Source organism: Cucurbitaria berberidis (assembly GCF_010015615.1).
Source record: "Cucurbitaria berberidis CBS 394.84 unplaced genomic scaffold K460scaffold_2, whole genome shotgun sequence".
NCBI lineage: Eukaryota > Fungi > Ascomycota > Dothideomycetes > Pleosporales > Cucurbitariaceae > Cucurbitaria > Cucurbitaria berberidis.
Window position 1 is genome coordinate 2,609,587 of NW_024468936.1, and position 14,064 is coordinate 2,623,650.

Below are 14,064 nucleotides of genomic sequence, written 5' to 3' on the forward strand. Positions count from 1 at the left end.
GTGGCCTGGACAGACCAGACAACGGGTTGGGCTCCCTATAGCAAGACGCGTACACGGTGTATGCTAAGAATGCTAGGACAGGGAACGCAGGGTTCGGCGGGGGACGTAGAGGGATGCCGTTTCAGAAACAGGACAGGAAGCGAATGCAGCGATAGTTCGGGGTGCGCCGGAGTGAAGTATTTGGCGATAGTAGAGGGCGACAGAGGTTCCAGGGTCGGGCGTGAGCGGCAAAGGGCGTGGTGGCTCTGTCTTGCTGCGCGGAGGTGTGTGTGTGCCTGACCTTGAATGTCCCTCAGCGCTCTTGGCCTGCAACATGCCGCCGCCGCCGCCGCAAGTTTCCCCGGAGACCCTGTCGGCACCTTCAGCTAGCAGCGATCAGGCACCCGGCGAATTACGACTCGCAAACAACCCGCCCAGCTAGCACTCTGGATAGTGAAATCGTGAATTAGCGACCTCACCTCCAAACACCGTCGCCTTCGTCATGTGGTAAGCAAGCACGCACGCACAATCCCGCCCTCCCCTGCACAGTTGGCTGATGCTGAGTGCAGCAAACACGTCCTCAACGCCCAGGTCTCCATCCGCTCACCGTGCTGTGCGTTCGCCAATAGTAGAGCTGCGGGATGAATGCTGAGAATGGCCAGGCAAGAAATGGTTCGACTGCGCCGAATGCCATGCGGAGCAGACGGACCACCCGCTCATGCAGACGTTTGACATGACCTTCATATGCAAAAAGTGCAAGAAAGCGTTCCGAAAGGACGCCCGCGAGTTTGAGGACGCGTAGGTGCACGGCAAGTATACCGGCGTGGCACACATGCTGAATGAGGGGTAGAGACGAATACTGCCCGCACTGCGACAACCATTTCGTCTTGGAGGCCAAAACGCCAAAGGCGTCTCTGCAAGTCGAGGGCGAGGATGCCCGCATCGACTCAAGGTATGCAACGCATGCCTCCAATGCCCCGCAGCTGCTGATTAGTTTCAAGGATGCTCAAGGACGAACGCCTAAGGGCCGAAGAACTCCGAACGATATTCGATGTCAAGGAGGCGCCGCACAAGCTGGGTTGAAGGGTTGGAGTGAAGCATAGGGTCAAGAGGATTACAAGCCGCATCACATCAGAAGGCAGAACCACGGGACAATCACGCGACGAGCGAGGGGCGGGAAGGCAAGGAGGGGCAGGTGTGCTAAATATGCCATATTTCGAGCTCTAGCCAGTTCGTCTCTGTGATATACAGATTCATGAGGTCTACTACCGAGACGCCAATGCTGTTCATGTCCGGTCCATCAGTCATAACTTTTCCTCTACGCTCCTGAGCCCGAGCCCTCGGTTGGGGCAGGGCGCGTGAGAATGGCCGCGGTGCCCGTGCCGGGTGTCCTTCCAGGCCTCCTGCTCGCTGCCTCTTCTTGCTTCTCTGTATTGATGTTCTCCACGTACTTCTCAATATCCTCCACAGGCAGCATTTCGATGGGCTTGCCTGGCGCCATGACGGCGATCTCGATGTTCTTCGCGCCCGTCTGCACAACCTCGAGTAGTGACTTCACCGTCAGCTTGATCGTCTCTTCCCGGTCCATACCCTCCTTGTGATTACGCTCGAGAAACTCGCGGACTGTCTTGCTCGATCGGCCAATCGCGTTCGCTTTCCTGAATCCGTAGTTAGTACATGCCAATACTAGCACCGACGCGAACGACATACCATGCCGAGTAGATGCCAGAAGGCTCAGTCTGGTATAAGCGCGGGGTCTTGTCGTTAGGGTCGAATCCAACTATCAGCGTGCTGATGCCAAACGGTCGGACACCACCACTCTGAGTGTATCTCTGCTGCACACCGGCAACGTACTTCGTAATGTACTCTATCGATACCGGGTCTTCGACTGTGAGGCGATGTGATTGTGCTTCAAGGCGTGCCTTGTCTACCAGGATGCGGGCATCGGCGTTTAGTCCGGCGAAAGCGAGGGCGACGTGGGTATCAACGAGGCAGATCTTCGATGGAGTGATTCGCGTGTCCTGGAGCTTCATCGCTGATCGCTTTTCGCACCCAAGTACTACAATGTCTCCGCCCTTTACGCCCACCGCACACGTTCCTGCGCCGAATTAGCATGTCATATCTAGCGTCAGGCTCGGACAGCAAACCTACCTCGCTTCACAGCTTCCAGCGCATACTCGACCTGGAAGACGTGTCCATCAGGACTGAAAACTACGAGGATTAGTTGATGCTCAGGTAGCCAAATATTGCATGTTTGTACCTGAAAGAGCTCGATCGTAGCCGGACGCCATGGTGAGAGAATTTATGGATTACTGCTCAAGCTCTATATAAACAGGCGGGTTGCGGAGAAGAGGGTTGAGAGCGAAAAGCGGCAGCGTAAAGGTAATGTAATCGGCAACTTGATCATCGGAGCTTCGAGAGCTGTCCGCGTCGTTGCTCCAGCCTGAATTGCCAAGCCTGGCTCGTGCATTTGCTACTAGCTCTCCTTATGTCATCTTCTACATGGCAGATGGCGAAGGCGACTCAAAAACTTTCCCCACTCTACACGTTCCTTGGCCATTGACATTTATGGCGACTTCAGCGCGTTTCGTTTCGTCATTGCGACGGAGTGCGTTCTCGTCTCGAGTTTCGCCGCGTTTTCAGCACCTGAAACCGACATGTCAAGTTCGATGGGCCGGAGTCTCGTCCGCGACCTCGGAACCTCACCAGCCAGATGAGAAGGGGACAGTAACGGGTGCGACTGCACCTGCAAAATCGATCAAATTCACTTCGGAATCGTATGTTGCGTTTGGTAACTTTTTTTTCTGGTCGTGTACCTAACGCCAAGTAGATATCCACAAATTCAAAGAGATTCCAAATTCACCAAGCTTTCAGAAGAACATGTAAAATTCTTCCAGGACCTCCTAGGCTCAGACTCTGCCGTCATTGATGGTGTCTCTAAAGATGCATCTGAAGATATTGAGCCGTTCAACAGCGACTGGATGCGCAAGTTCCGCGGCCACACCAAACTCGTCCTGAGACCTAGCTCTACAGAAGAAGTCAGCAAGATTCTCAAATATTGTAATGACAAAATGCTTGCTGTTGTTCCGCAAGGTGGCAACACTGGGCTTGTTGGTGGCTCTGTGCCCGTCTTTGATGAGATTGTCATCAACCTACAGAAGATGAACGAGATCAGGTCCTTCGATGAGGTTTCTGGTATCCTCGTAGCAGACGCTGGCGTTATCCTTGAGATTGCAGACAACTATCTCGCTGAAAGAAACCACATCTTCCCGCTTGATCTTGGCGCTAAAGGCTCGTGTCAAATAGGTGGCAACGTTGCGACTAATGCTGGTGGCCTTCGCCTTCTCCGATATGGTAGCTTTCACGGCAATGTTCTGGGCATCGAGGTTGTGCTCCCTGATGGAACTATCGTGGACGACCTCTCAACCCTTCGCAAAAACAACACTGGTTACGACCTCAAGCAGCTCTTCATCGGCGGCGAGGGCACAATAGGTATCATTACGAAAATATCCATTATCTGCCCGCGAAGATCGCCAGCTGTCAACGTTGCCTACTTTGGTCTCGAGAGTTACGAGAAGGTCCAAGAAGCGTTTCGGGAAGCCAAGGGCCAGCTGTCTGAAATCTTGTCTGCTTTCGAGCTCATGGACGGGCGCACACAGAAGCTAGTCAACAAAGTGACGGGTAAGAAGATGCCACTAGAGGGGGAACACCCTTTCTACTGCCTCATCGAGACCAGTGGCTCGAACGTAGATCACGATGGCGAGGTAAGATACTACATCGGCAGTGAAATGCTTCTTGGCTGACGCAGTACAGAAATTGCAAGCCTTCTTGGAACATGTCATGGAGACTGAAGTGGTAACCGATGGAGTCCTTGCTCAAGACCAGACTCAAATCCAGGAGCTCTGGTCATGGCGAGAAGGCATCACAGAAGTCTTGGGCCATGAGGGAGGCGTCTACAAGTATGATCTGTCAATTCCCATAGCAGAGCTATACGACCTGGTCAATGAGACAAGAGACCGTCTTACAAAGGCTGGCCTAGTCGGCAGCGACTCTTCCTTTCCGGTAGTCGATGTGGTTGGGTATGGGCATATGGGGGATGCCAATCTACATCTCAACGTCCCAACAAGAAGATTCGACAAAGCCGTAGAGAAGGAACTGGAACCATTTGTGTACGAATGGGTGCAAAAGCGAAGTGGTAGTATCAGCGCCGAGCATGGCTTAGGCGTCACGAAGAAGCCATATGTTGGTTACAGCAAAAGCGAGACAATGATCAAGTTGATGAAGCAGATTAAGGATCTGTATGATCCGGTAAGTAAAGTCCAGTATTCTAAAGGTCGCCACGTTAATACAATAACAGAAGGGTATCATGAACCCGTACAAGTACATATAAGATTCTTAATACCATTATTCACTATATTCTATTCTCGATATCCTAAAAACAGTCTTAGATTGCTATCTTAGCTTCGCCTCTTCTCTCGTTTAACAGCTTCACTGCATTCCCTTCATATATTGCCCCCCTCTCCTTCTCACTAAACAAGTGCTCTAGTCCGTCCTTCATTCGATCTGCAAATATCTTCACGAATTGCGTTTGCGTAAACGGAAAATCACTTCCGTACAACAACCTCTCATAACTTATCTCGAATCCCTCGACGAACGCTTTCAGTTGCCCATTTCCACCGCTCTCGCCATCGAACACGAACCCAGCCAAGTCGAAGTAGAACTGCTCATCAAGCTGTTTCCGCACTGTCTCCGCGTCCAAGACTCTACCCCCTGGAACGACACTTGAAAACTGGATGAAGCGTGTCATCATTGGTGGTAAGGCGCCACCAGAGTGTGGGATGATGAACTTGATATTCGGACAGCGGTCTACCGTCCCCGAGCTAAAGAGATTGATTACCGCGCGCGCGGTGTCGAAGAAGAACTCGAAGATAGGAATAGGGTATTGCGAGCCGAAAGGTAAAGCATCTGTTGTTTGAGCAGAGGAAGTCTCGTTGCCGTGCTTTATGCAGGGCTTTGTTGGGTGAATGAAGATCGTCGCGCCAACCTCGTTCAACTTGTCGAATACACCATCCAGAGCGGGCGAGCCGAGATAATTCCCGTGATAATTTGTCATTAATCCGAACCCATCTGCTCCCTCTCCAATCGCCGTCTCAATCTCCTCCAGCGCTGCATCAACATCCGGTAACGGGAGCGCAGCCCAGAAGCCGAATTTCTCGGGGTATTCCCTTTTTAGCTCTGCAGCGTAGGCGTTACACTGCCGTGTCAAATACCTGCCTAGGGTATCGTTTCCAGGTGTGATATGCGTTCCAGGTGATGAGACTGAGAGCATTGACTTGGAGACGTTAGCGGTAGACATCATGTCGAGATGGCGTTCTAGGGACCATTCTGGAATCGCGGGCATGCCATCCGGATGCAAGTGGCCGTTCTCTGCGAGAGCTTTGCGGTAGAATGGTGGGAGGAAGTGGGAGTGGACGTCGATCCGTCTAGAGAGAGGTGCCATGTTGGTGGTGTTTTGGGCTAACACTGTTGACTTGCTTATTAGGAACAGGAATATGGTATAAATCTTAATCATGTTTCGATATCAAGCTAGACTAGGCTCACCTTTCTATGCTTGGGACCTATCACACCCGATTCCAGGAGTCAGTCTATATGTAATTATATGAAAAGAAAGCCAGTGTATCTCCAACTTGAGTAATCCAGCGGCATTCGGGACCCCGCTTCGGTACTCCACAAAGTACAAGCAACAGCGACAAGAGGCTCCAACTAACACAAGGCGCTGTCATTGGCGACGGGGCACTGTAGCGACTCCTAGCACCACATATAGTTTTCCTTATTGCGGAGGTCTGGCACTGGTGTCCAAATCGGGCATGGGATCCCGATGACGCGGGCGGGCAATCGCTGCCCCACCTCGCGCTTTCCCAGAGCTACCCGCAACTTTCTTGTGGACCATTGCGACACTGTTCACGATGACTCCACGTCTTCAACTACGACCCTCGTTTTCTATCCTTCCCACACCAAAACACGATGGAGAAGATTACGGATAAGATCAATGCCTTGCCTGATGGCGCGAATTACTTCTCGCTCGAGTTCTTCCCGCCGAAGACGGCCATGGTTGGTTGCCCCGCCATCCACGCGACCGCGCGCAAACAGGCACTGACATTGAATATAGGGCTTCGCGAATCTGCAAACCCGATTAGAGCGCATGTCACAGGCTCTCCGACCGCTTTTTGTAACCGTCACATGGGGTGCAGGTGGCTCGACGGCCACAAAGTCTCTCGAACTCGCCGAAATCTGCCAGCGCCAATTGGGCCTCACAACATGTCTGCATTTGACATGCACGAACATGAACCGCGCTCTCATTGATGATGCGCTTGAACAGGCGAAAGTGTTGGGCATACGGAATATTCTCGCCTTGCGCGGTGATGCGCCGAGGAGCGACGAGTATAGGGATGAAGGACAGTTGCCGGAGCAGGATTCGAACAAGGACTTTACGTGGGCCATCGACCTCGTGAGGTATATTCGGAAACAGTATGGAGACTACTTCTGCATAGGAGTTGCTGCATATCCGGAGGGACATTCAGATGAGAGCCATCCCGAGCACCAGGACCCGCGATTCGATTTACAGCACTTGGTGGAGAAGACGAAGGCTGGTGCGGATTTTATCATGACACAGCTTTTCTTCGACGTGGAGGCGTACGTCAGGTTCGAGAAGCTGTTGAGGGAGCACGACAGCGGCGTGTTCAAGACCATCCCGATTATCCCCGGATTGATGCCAATTCAGTCGTACAAGATCCTACTTCGAACCACGAAGCTTTCGCATGCGAACTTGCCGGCTGATACTTTGGCACGGCTAGATGCTGTAAAGACTGACGATGAGCTGGTCAAACAAGTTGGCGTCAAGATCTTGGATGAAATTGTGGAACACCTCAAAGCGCGTCCAGATGTTGTTCGGAGAGGGTTTCATTTCTACACACTTAACTTGGAGAAGGCGGTATCGCACATTGTGGAAGATACCCACCTTATACCACAGACCACTGTCGAAGACGACGAAGAGGTCATTGTCGAAACAACGCCCGCCATCAACCTCGAATCTCCGCCGAACGGCGCAATGACGCGCAGTCGACGCCGGTTATCCTCCATAAATTCCGGTCCCCGCAACAGAGTAATCATATCACAACCCTCAGCCACAAAGTCTAGCAGTCACTCCTACGAAGCCCCAGAGAGCGAGGCTGGCATCCACCGCGGACCAGTCAACACTCGCGCAAACACGCTCGCCATCTCAGAAGGCGAAGGCTCACTAGGCCGAGAAGCAACATGGGACGACTTCCCCAACGGCCGCTGGGGCGACGCTCGCTCCCCTGCCTTTGGTGAAATCGATGGTTATGGACCTACGCTACACGTGTCGACACCACAAGCCTTGAAACTCTGGGGTCATCCTGTGGAGAAAGAAGATGTCTCGAATTTGTTTAGGCAACATCTTGAGGGAAATCTCGAAGCTCTACCTTGGAGTGAACAAGGCCTTTCCCCAGAAACAGCCACCATCAGCAAGCAACTACTGGCCTTGAATGCTAAAGGCTGGTGGACAGTAGCTTCTCAACCTGCTGTCAATGGTGTCAAATCAACGGATTCCATCTTTGGCTGGGGCCCCAGGAACGGCTACGTCTTCCAAAAACCCTTCGTCGAATTCTTCCTCCCTTCTTCCCAATTCGCAACCCTTAAACCCCGCCTAGACGCCCACGAACAAATTACCTACTTTGCTGGCAACTCGGCAGGAGACTGGGAGGCGAGTCAGGAGGAGAGCGTAAATCCAGTGACATGGGGCACGTTCGCGGGCAAGGAGATTGTCACTCCCACTATTATTGAGAGCGTGAGCTTTAGGAGTTGGCTCGAGGAGGCGTTTAGTATATGGAGGGAGTGGCAGAGGATTTATCCTTCCAAGAGTGCGTCGAGTAAATTGCTTGGCGCCTTGAGAGAGGATGTCTGGCTGGTGAATGTTATTTGGGGGGATTATGTTGAGGGCCATGGGCTGTGGGAGTTTTTGGAAGCGTAGATGGGGAGGCTGGGTTGTGTGGAAACTCGATTGATAGTAATCAATAAGATAGTACGTGTTACGCTCTCCCTTGTTGTCTCCCTAGACATCTCGTTAGCTACATTTTCCGATTGCGCCTACAGAAGGCACCATTCACATTACATCGGGTCCATTAGTTCATCATGGAGATAGCTAACTTAAATTGGTACGCTCAGTAGAGAATAAAGATTGAGTGGCGACTTGAGGGAATCGTGCAGTCCACCATCAACTTGTAATCGGACGAGATATAAGGACTCGCATCAGCATGTCAGAGCAAATCACAACAACCGTCTCCAAGGTTCGACTATCAAATTACCGTAGATTGTTCGAGCAAGTAAGAGATTTGAAGGCGGCCTATATGTGCTCATCTATACTATCATCTCGGAGACGTTGGTCTGTCTATGCCAAAACACTACCGTGATGTGTACCCACCATCGACAGCCAGTGCTGAACCAGTAACGAACGAGCTCCGCCCACCAGCCAAGTAAAGCACCGCATCAGCAATTTCCTCCGGCCGCCCCATCCTTTGCATCGGTACCGCAGTTTGAACCCTCTCCTGCATCGCCTTGAGCACCTCCGGATTCTTCGTCGTCATAGGCGTCTCCGTATACCCAGGACACACAGCATTGATTCTCAAGCCCTGATTTGCATAATCCTCGCTTGCGCTCCTCGTCAGTCCAAGTATCGCGTGCTTTGACGCTGTATAGGCGGTTGAAAGCGTGATGCCAACCACGCCCTGGATGGACGAAAAGTTCACGATTGAGCCGCGCTGGAGCGGGCGGTTGTTGAGCGAAGAGAGAATGGGTTCTTGCGTGAGCATTATGCGTGCGGATGCGCGTAGGACGTAAAATGTGCCGTTGAGGTTTACGTCGAGCACGCGCTGCCAGGATTCGGTCGTCGCGTAGGCGGCGCCACCGGCGTGCTTGAGTGCTATCCCAGCAGCATTGACAACGTAGTCGATGCGACCAAATGCTTTCGCTACGGCTTGGACGTGATCAGTGACTTGGTCTTCGTTTGTGACGTCTGTGGGGAGAATTTCGATGCGGCAAGTGGGTTTGTTGTCATCTCTTTTGTCGATGATGTTTTGGATTTCATTGCGGACGGAGGATAGTGCTTCTGCGTTAAGGTCGAGGAGTGCAATGCCAGCGCAGCCTTCTCTTGCGAAGGCAAAAGCGCACGCTTTCCCGATTCCCGACGCGGCTCCCGTGATTAGGGCGAAGCCGGGTACGTCCATTGGTATGAGCTTTTGAACCGTGATTCGAGTGACACGGGGAGGCAGGCGTGTCAGGGTATAAGTAGAAGCGCCTTGGTAGATATATACTATGTGTGCTACATAACTCTTTTTGATGCTCGGGATAGCTTTCCTCAAGTTCAAGGCTGTACTGCACGTATCTCCGACATCGCTGCGTGGACTTGCAGGCTATACTCCAGTAAAAAAACAGATCAATGCGCAAAGTAATTTCATCCTACATCAATATACGTACAACTCCGCTGCAGAATTTGCCTTGAAGGAAGTATCTACTCTAAAAAAACGAATCCCTCATATCCCTTCTCCTTGCAATCCGCACACCACTTACGGTAGTTAATGGCACTTCCTGCATACCTCGCCACAGTCCTTTCTGTCTTCCCTTCCACATTCTTATTGACACCTGTCATCCAGCTATCGATCTCGTTCATAAGTCCCGTCTTACCGCAGTCAAATACATGCTCAGTCCACAAATCCACGGCCCCCGTCGTTGGCTCAAAGTATGTGTATCCCTTATCATGGCAGTATGCGAGCATATCACATATAAAGGCTGACGCGTGCTCGATGCTGCGCGTCCCGTTTCCAAAGGGCTGGTGAGGCCCTAGTACCATGAGCATGTTGGGCATAGCAGGCGCCGATAGTCCAAGAAATGTCTTTGGTCGGTGGTCAGGCCATATGGCACTTTCGTAGCGTTCCGACCCACGGCTTACGATCAGAGGACGGCCGTCCTTTGCGTGCCAATCGATGGCGCCGAATGCGCCCGTGATAGCGTCGAATCCGGTTGCAAAGATTAGAATGTCGAGCTCATGTAGCTGTCCGTCGTCGGTTTCGATTCCCAGATTAGTGACACGTGAGATGGGCGTCTTCTGCAGATCGACCAAGTGCACGTTATCCTTGTTGAAGGCTTCAAAGTATCCAGTCTCGAGCGGGACGCGCCGCGTTCCAAAGCCGTGGTTCTTAGGGATTAGACTCTCCGCCACAAGCGGATCACGTACCCTTTGACGGATCTTGTCTGCCATAAATGCAGAGTACATATCATTGGCTTCCCGGTCAGTGTACGTATCACTGAATACACCGAGCCACTTGCCGAATCCAGGAGAATTGTAAAGCTTCTCCCAGTGCTCAACACGAGCTTCCGGTGTGACTTCAAGTGATTTTCGAGGATCGGCTTCGTGTAAAAAGCCTGCTGGTGTTGTGGCACAGCGCTGAAAGATGGCATCATACCCTCCTTTTGCTATCATCATCTCCTCTGCTGAAATTGTAGTGTTTCTTAGGGGCGCGGACCAGTTCGCTGTCCGTTGGAAGACGCTGAGAGATCCAAGGCTCGGGTCTTTCGACAATGCTGATATTGTTTGAATCCCGGTCGCTCCTGTGCCTATTATGCCTATTTTCTTACCAGCGAAATCGCGGCTGATGTCGATATCGCCCGGCCATCGCGAGGTGTGGAATGCTTTGCCCCTAAAGTCTGCAATTCCTGGAATCTTGGGTAGAGTGGGCGATGATAGAAAGCCAAGACAGCTAACGAAGAAACGTGTCACGTATTCTTCACCTTCTTCATCGAAGAACGTCCAGGTGTGATCACGGTCGTTCCAATGTGCCGATTTGATTCGCGTATTGAATTTCATGTCTTTCTCCATCTCATGTTTCTCTGTAACCCGTTTAATGTAACGTTGCGTTTCCGGCTGCTTCGCAAAGCTTTCTGTCCACTCCCACTCCTGCAACAGCTCTTTGTCGAACGAGAAGCAGTATGATAGGGACTCCGTATCGATCTGGCACCCGGGGTATCGGTTCCAGTACCATACACCACCAACATCCGTACCTGCCTCCAGTACTTTGACGCGCCAGGTTGGGAATCGTTTTCTAATGTGGTAGAGACTGCAGACCCCAGAGAGGCCAGCGCCAATGATCAGGACATCGTAGGCTGGTTGTGTGTCTTGGGGAATGGAGCCCATCCTCGCGGTTGACAAGACGATAGAAATAAAATCCTGACAATTGCTAAGGAGATGGAACCACAACCCTTTGTAGTTTTACCTACTGTGAGGATAAGGGAACACCATGTCATAGGACACTATAGATCGGTAGAAGCCTACCTCTTTCGATACTTCCGAAAAACGGAGGCTGGGATACTCACTCCACGTCGATGTGGACAAGCTCTCAACGGATTGCATACGGGGTTATAGGAATTCATGGCACGGCTAGGATCAAACCAGTTCGTCACCCCGCAAACCAGTGGGGTGTGGTGGTTGGCGGCTTGCGATAGGCAGGGTGGCATTGCCCGATGTGAAGAGAGGAAGGTGTCCGCGATACTCTAACCCGATCGAGTCGAGACGCTTATAATCGGTCCGGACAACCACATAACTGCCCTTCTCCGAGTAATCCGCTCGAGATAGATCCATCGTTGCAAAGGAATGGGTCTGCTGCCCGAATAAGACAATATGGCGAGCTTAAAACGCAGGAGGGCAGTGCAAGGCAACCGCAGCCGATCCTTTGGTGGATGTGCGACAGTATGTACGCATGCATCATTGCGGTAGCCATTGTACTAATAGTGCGCAGTGTCGGAGGAGACATACTAAGTGTGATGAGACAAGACCGAAATGCACATCGTGTATCAATGCAGGTCTGAGCTGCAGTGGCTACGAGAAGACTGTGTTTTTTTGCTCCGAAGACGCCTCATCCAACGGTACCGTACGATTTCGGCGGCCACTGCTCACTGAAATTGAACGTGCTTGCATGAGTGAGACATTGACGTCTAGCGTTCCTCCAGGATTAGCTCTTTGGCATATCGAACAGGTTCATGAGAAAAGCGAAGCTGCGTCTCGCACAGAAGACTTCGAAGTCTATCATGGCTGCTTTGGCGCGTTCAGGGCAGCTCAGGGCCAGGACCGCTTGACCGGACGCAATTCTATAGATGATTCTGCGACAGGTTACTGCCCGCAAGACGTAGTCTTTCTTGATGGGGGTAGCCCCTATCTGTATGACGAAATGGCCTTCACACCGAGGACTCGCGCCCTGTTCCAATCGATTATGGAGGATTCTTTGCTTATACATGATCCCCTCCCTCCGGTGACGAATTCTTCCGACTACACAAACAACTTCAATCGCTTTGAAGAGAGCTTCGATGTCGAGTTTACTCCCTCTGTCTTTCAACAACCAGAACAATTTCCATTATGGGCCCAGGACCCCTACTGTCCACAATCGCCCTCCTATACAACTGCAACTCAAGTTAGACATTCAGAATCGCCTAGTTCAATCCAATCGAATCCAACTATGGGTAATGCCTTACCTCAAGACGTTTTACATCTTTTTAAGCACTACTCGTCGACAGTGCTCAGGCTACTGACGCCTTTTCAGCACAGCAAAACACCATGGCATGTTCTTTTCATGCCTCACGTCAAGAGCTGCCTAGCTGCTCTCACACTAAGTGAGATTCTGGATCACGCAAGCTTGTGTGCGTTCTATGGCATACTAGCCGTCAGTGCCTTCAGCCTCAATGGTCTCTCTGGAAGCGCGTCGTGGCTAGAGACAGGAAAAAGGTACAAAACACGAGCGCGTGAGCAAGCGCGACACATGCTGCACTCCGCCTACGAGATTCCAAAAGTGGCAAAGTACAAGTCCATCCTTATGGCTCTTCTCACTATGATTCAGGTGGCAATGACATCGGGAGACATTGAACAAACAGATTGCTACTTCCTGGAAGCAGAAAAGTTCATTCGAGTCAAGGGTCTTAATCGCAAGAAATCTCGGAAAGTTCGTTTGCTTCACCACTGCTATGCGTTTGAGCGCATGTTCCACGAGAGTGTCTTTGTCGCCGACATGAACTCGAGCCATCGTAATCACATTCGAAAGTCCATCGAATCAAGCGGCGCAGCTAGCTACAGTCAAGATAGCCTTACATTCCGCCTGAGTAGCTGGAACAATCTCGACGAAGAGATGATGAAGGTCAAAGGACAAGAGGAAGGCGAAAATGATCTACATCTTCAACTACCAGGAACTTGGTCTGCTACGCTTTACCCGGAGATATATGGTGTTCCGGAATCTTATCTATTTTTGCTATCACTCATCATTCGATTAGGAAAGGAGAAAGATGCCGCTGCACAGCAGGACGTTGCGGATGGACTAAGTTTGAAAGAATTTTTGAGCCGCGCGGAAGCAGTAGAGCGATGCATCAATCAACTTCGACCACCTGATCTAAGCAGCATCGATCTCGCTGTCTATGATTCACATGATCTGTTGAATAAGATGCTAAGTAGCATGCAGAATGCTCTGGCAATCTACTTTTACCGGAGAATCTACGATGTAGAGGCTTCTGTAATTCAATCAAAGGTTGAGGCAGTATGCAACTGTCTATCACACTTTGAGCCCGCGGGGCTTGACACGGCTTACGGTGCTTTCAGACTCATTTGGCCCGCATTCATTGCAGGCTGCGAAGCTGAAGATCTCGGTTTAAGAAACACAATCTTAGATTGGTTTGATAGGTCTGCCGCATGCAGTGGATCCCGCCTCTTTGCAGAAACGCGAGACAACATAACACGCATATGGGCACAGAAAGACGGTGCAGCTGGCAGTGTCTCTTGGGTTGATCTCATAAAGAACAGTGCTTAGTGGGCAATATCACTCGACGGAGCGTATTTGGCAAAATTGACAACGACCTCCCTACGTACTACATCATCACCAACCCCACTAATAGCGCCCCTAGCGCAATTTCGAGATGGACAGATCGACCGTCACGTGTCGGCTTGACCTTCCAATTTTAGCTGAGATAAGGTATCGA

At 51.3% G+C, this 14,064-nt stretch overlaps 8 protein-coding genes across 8 annotated transcripts; 4 read left to right on the forward strand and 4 right to left on the reverse strand.

The window, feature by feature from the left end:
- Nucleotides 1-356: 356 nt before the first annotated feature.
- K460DRAFT_307557 (uncharacterized protein) lies at nucleotides 357-1,062 on the forward strand (the record flags this gene model as incomplete). The annotated part of the gene is made up of 5 exons (XM_040930072.1): nucleotides 357-486; nucleotides 549-592; nucleotides 642-777; nucleotides 830-931; nucleotides 981-1,062. Exons 1-5 carry the CDS (start codon nucleotides 482-484, stop codon nucleotides 1,060-1,062), a joined length of 369 nt encoding a protein of 122 aa, XP_040790451.1. The 5' UTR covers nucleotides 357-481.
- A 235-nt stretch (nucleotides 1,063-1,297) lies between these two features.
- Nucleotides 1,298-2,270, reverse strand: K460DRAFT_403204 (N-terminal nucleophile aminohydrolase; the record flags this gene model as incomplete). The annotated part of the gene is made up of 4 exons (XM_040936603.1): nucleotides 1,298-1,637; nucleotides 1,690-2,077; nucleotides 2,131-2,190; nucleotides 2,240-2,270. The coding sequence occupies 4 exons, from the start codon at nucleotides 2,268-2,270 to the stop codon at nucleotides 1,298-1,300; spliced, it is 819 nt and encodes a 272-aa protein (XP_040790452.1).
- Nucleotides 2,271-2,547: 277 nt separating this feature from the next.
- K460DRAFT_277132 (uncharacterized protein) lies at nucleotides 2,548-4,369 on the forward strand (the record flags this gene model as incomplete). The annotated part of the gene is made up of 4 exons (XM_040928165.1): nucleotides 2,548-2,756; nucleotides 2,810-3,743; nucleotides 3,793-4,287; nucleotides 4,337-4,369. 4 exons carry the CDS (start codon nucleotides 2,548-2,550, stop codon nucleotides 4,367-4,369), a joined length of 1,671 nt encoding a protein of 556 aa, XP_040790453.1.
- Nucleotides 4,370-4,423: 54 nt separating this feature from the next.
- On the reverse strand, nucleotides 4,424-5,479 carry K460DRAFT_374857 (amidohydrolase 2; the record flags this gene model as incomplete). Its single annotated transcript, XM_040934707.1, has 1 exon — nucleotides 4,424-5,479. The coding sequence occupies one exon, from the start codon at nucleotides 5,477-5,479 to the stop codon at nucleotides 4,424-4,426; it is 1,056 nt and encodes a 351-aa protein (XP_040790454.1).
- A 524-nt stretch (nucleotides 5,480-6,003) lies between these two features.
- On the forward strand, nucleotides 6,004-8,029 carry K460DRAFT_279909 (methylenetetrahydrofolate reductase-like protein; the record flags this gene model as incomplete). Its single annotated transcript, XM_040928362.1, has 2 exons — nucleotides 6,004-6,090; nucleotides 6,149-8,029. 2 exons carry the CDS (start codon nucleotides 6,004-6,006, stop codon nucleotides 8,027-8,029), a joined length of 1,968 nt encoding a protein of 655 aa, XP_040790455.1.
- A 430-nt stretch (nucleotides 8,030-8,459) lies between these two features.
- K460DRAFT_403208 (NAD(P)-binding protein) lies at nucleotides 8,460-9,281 on the reverse strand (the record flags this gene model as incomplete). Its single annotated transcript, XM_040936604.1, has 1 exon — nucleotides 8,460-9,281. The coding sequence occupies one exon, from the start codon at nucleotides 9,279-9,281 to the stop codon at nucleotides 8,460-8,462; it is 822 nt and encodes a 273-aa protein (XP_040790456.1).
- A 142-nt stretch (nucleotides 9,282-9,423) lies between these two features.
- On the reverse strand, nucleotides 9,424-11,548 carry K460DRAFT_65259 (cyclohexanone monooxygenase). The gene is made up of 2 exons (XM_040938595.1): nucleotides 11,384-11,548; nucleotides 9,424-11,278 (listed from the first exon to the last, which is right to left on the reverse strand). Exons 1-2 carry the CDS (start codon nucleotides 11,459-11,461, stop codon nucleotides 9,566-9,568), a joined length of 1,791 nt encoding a protein of 596 aa, XP_040790457.1. The 5' UTR covers nucleotides 11,462-11,548; the 3' UTR covers nucleotides 9,424-9,565.
- A 156-nt stretch (nucleotides 11,549-11,704) lies between these two features.
- Nucleotides 11,705-13,865, forward strand: K460DRAFT_307569 (uncharacterized protein; the record flags this gene model as incomplete). The annotated part of the gene is made up of 2 exons (XM_040930073.1): nucleotides 11,705-11,797; nucleotides 11,847-13,865. Coding segments are annotated over exons 1-2 (2,088 nt in total), but the record flags the coding sequence as incomplete, so codon positions are not given.
- Between the last annotated feature and the right edge of the window lie 199 nt (nucleotides 13,866-14,064).

Excerpts from the sequence above, each read along its gene's own strand:
- K460DRAFT_65259 (XM_040938595.1), bottom strand. The coding sequence starts at position 11,461 with ATGCAATCCGTTGAGAGCTTGTCCACATCGACGTGGAGTGAGTATCCC. Across the intron at positions 11,279-11,383 it reads TTTCGGAAGTATCGAAAGAG|GATTTTATTTCTATCGTCTT; the intron begins GTAGGCTTCTAC and ends AGCAATTGTCAG.